The 3,074-nt window shown below is 35.8% G+C and overlaps 1 protein-coding gene across 1 annotated transcript; it reads left to right on the top strand.

The window, feature by feature from the left end:
* The first annotated feature begins 375 nt into the window (after nt 1-375).
* On the top strand, nt 376-2,645 carry LOC107806614 (uncharacterized). The gene is made up of 5 exons (XM_016630800.2): nt 376-471; nt 586-815; nt 1,484-1,874; nt 1,934-2,033; nt 2,188-2,645. Exons 1-5 carry the CDS (start codon nt 376-378, stop codon nt 2,643-2,645), a joined length of 1,275 nt encoding a protein of 424 aa, XP_016486286.2.
* Nucleotides 2,646-3,074: the final 429 nt, after the last annotated feature.

Raw genomic sequence — 3,074 nt, forward strand, 5'->3', positions numbered from 1 at the left:
GCCACAAGTTAAATGAGACGGAGCGGCGTTACACAGTGCAAGAGAATGAGATGACTGCTATTGTGCATTTTCTTCGTACATGGCGACATTATTTGCTTGGGTCGAGGTTCGTGGTCAAGACCGACAATGTAGCTACTAGCTACTTTCAAACGCAGAAGAAGCTCATCCCAAAACAGGCTCGGTGGCAGGATTTCTTGGCCGAATTTAATTATGTGCTTGAGTATAAGCCGGGCAAAGGTAACGTTGTAGCCAATGCTTTGAGCCGGAAATCCGAGCTTGCTACAATCACTTCAACAAGATAGGACATTCGTGAGGCTATAAAAGAAGACATGCAACATGATCCAACAGCCAAACAACTTATCGAGTTAGCCAACCATGGCAAAACGAGACATTTTTGGTCGGCGGGTCTACGTGCCTAAGTTTGGAGACATTAGACGGCGGATCATAAGTGAGAGTCATAAAACAATGTGGGTTGGTCATCCATGCCAACATCGCACTAGGGCCTTGGTTGAGTAAGTCTACTATTGGCCATGCATGCGAGATGACATAGAGTGTTATGTGCAGACTTGTCTTGTCTGTCAACAGGACAAGGTTGAGCAACAAAAACCAGGAGGACTTTTGGAGCCACTACCAGTTGCAGAACGTCCATGGGAGAGTGTGACTATGGACTTTATCACTTGCCTACCGAAGTCCGGCGGTTATAGTACTATTATGGTGGTGGTGGATAGGTTTTCCAAATATGCCACCTTCATGCCCGCCTCACCAGGTTGCACTGCCAAGGAAGCCGCCAAACTATTCTTTAAGAACGTGGTGAAGTATTGGGGCTTACCAAGGCATAATATATGTATTTCATAATATATGATTTCATTTGTTCTATTTTTCATGTATTAGTGTTTCTATACTTGAGTTTTCTGAAACAATTATATCATGTATACATATGCAACACTGTATTCACATGTATATAAGTGTATTCTGTAATCATGTATACATATGTAACATTGTATTCACATGTATATAAGTATATTCTGTAATCATGTGTACATATGTAACACTTTATTCATATGTATTGAAAAAAAAAAGTTATAGTATATTAACAAACCAAACATTATATTTCATTGTATGTTTTCATATAGACAACTTTGTTGGCAAATGAAAATGCTGGGTGTATGTAGACAAATCAGTTGTAGTAGTGTTTCAGAGTTTGTTTTCATACTACATGCTCATGTATTAGTGTTTCTGTACTTGAGTTTTCTGAAACAATTATATCATGTATATATATGTAACACTGTATTCACATGTATTTAAAAAAAAAGGTATAGTGTATTCAAAAAAACAAACATTGTATTTCATTGTATGTTTTCATATAGACAACTTTGTTGGCAAAGAAAATGCTGGGTGTATGTAGACAAATCAGTTGTAGTTTCTGTTTATATTTTATATCCATACATAACTAATCGTATGTATTACATAAATGTATTTGCAGCTATATATTATTATGTATTTCAGAGGATTGTGAATGGAGATTTAAGGTTTCTAGCATTAATAAATCACAAATGTTCAAAGTGAGGGAGTTCAATGATAAGCATACATGTCCGTTGAAGGATAAGGTGTATGAGCAACGTCAAGCAAGTAGTAGCCTTATTGGTGGTATAATTAGGTCCAAGTTTGCTAATCATAAAAGGAAATACACCCCAAAGGATATAATTAATGATGTGAAATCAGACTTTGGTGTAGATGTTAGTTACATGTTGGCGTGGCGGGCTAAAGAAAAGGCAATGAATTTTTTGAGAGGTGAACCGGCTGATTCATACAATAAATTATCAGGATACTTATATACAATAGATATGACATATCCTGGTTCACATATTACAATGGTAAAATCACCAAAAATGAGTTCATGTATTTGTATATATCGTTGTATGCTTTTATAAAGGGGTTCGATCACTGTAGACCCATCGTGGTTGTGGATACGAACCACCGAAAATCGGCATACACAAGGACATTCGTCTCGGCTAGCACGTTGGATGGTGCAGGTGAGTTTTTTAAATATATATATATATATATATATATATATATATATATATATATATATATATATATATATATATTATAATAAAATTTGTTAAGTTTACTGCCTAATACAGATTGAATGATATTTTTTTAATATGTATGCAATTGTATTTATAGTTCATATACTGCCACTAGCATATGGTGTTATTGATTCAGAGAACGATGTTGCTTGGTCGTGGTTCTTTGAGCAATTCAAGGAAGCATGTGGTCAGAGGGAAAACATGTGCATTATTTCAGATAGGAATAAGAGCATCATCAAATATGTATCGAGAGTGTATCCTACGGTGCCCCATTTTGCTTGTATATGGCATCTATGGAACAGCGTATATAAGAAATTCAAAAAGATTCATTCAAAGTTGAGCGAGATATACTTCTCGATGGAAAAAGCATACACTCAGGATGAATTTGATAGTCTAATGGAAAAGATGGAGAAGGTAGATATTCAGGTGAAAGAATACTTGGAATTAGCTGGATACGAAAAGTGGGTTAGGTTGTATGCACCTGTTAACCGGAGATGGACCATAACGTCAAATATTGCTGAATCAATCAATACCGCACTTGTATTAGCAAGATAATTGCCAATATACGACTTCCTAGAAGAAGTTAGGAAGATATTTGGACGTTAGAATTGCAGCAATCGGAAAGAAGCTTCACACATGTACACAACACTTGGGAAACAATACCAGGAGATGCTTACTTTGAATGAGGCAATGTCTACACGTATGACTGTAAGTTTTGTTTTTGCTTTACGTCCTTGCATCATGTATTTAGGCCTGGTATAACATGTATTTATTTCTGATACAATTTCTACTAATAACATACTGCATGCTCATTGTATTATAGCACTTGTGCATTTATTCTGTTTTATGAAACGGTTTTAAAAACTGGTTATTATATGTATACATTACTTGTTTATACATTTGCATTTCATTGGTTGTATTCAATGGTTTTTGTCAATACCCGGAATTCCCACCGTCGGGACCGTGATGGCGCCTAACATTTCA

The sequence above is a fragment of the Nicotiana tabacum genome, chromosome 21 (assembly GCF_000715075.1).
Source record: "Nicotiana tabacum cultivar K326 chromosome 21, ASM71507v2, whole genome shotgun sequence".
In the NCBI taxonomy this organism is placed as follows: Eukaryota; Viridiplantae; Streptophyta; class Magnoliopsida; order Solanales; family Solanaceae; genus Nicotiana; species Nicotiana tabacum.

Coding starts and splice junctions, on each gene's coding strand:
- LOC107806614 (XM_016630800.2), top strand. CDS start 376: ATGGCAAAACGAGACATTTTTGGTCGGCGGGTCTACGTGCCTAAGTTT. Junction 816..1,483: donor TTCTTTAAGAACGTGGTGAA/GTATTGGGGCTT, acceptor ATGTATTTGCAG/CTATATATTATTATGTATTT. Junction 2,034..2,187: donor TAGCACGTTGGATGGTGCAG/GTGAGTTTTTTA, acceptor TTGTATTTATAG/TTCATATACTGCCACTAGCA.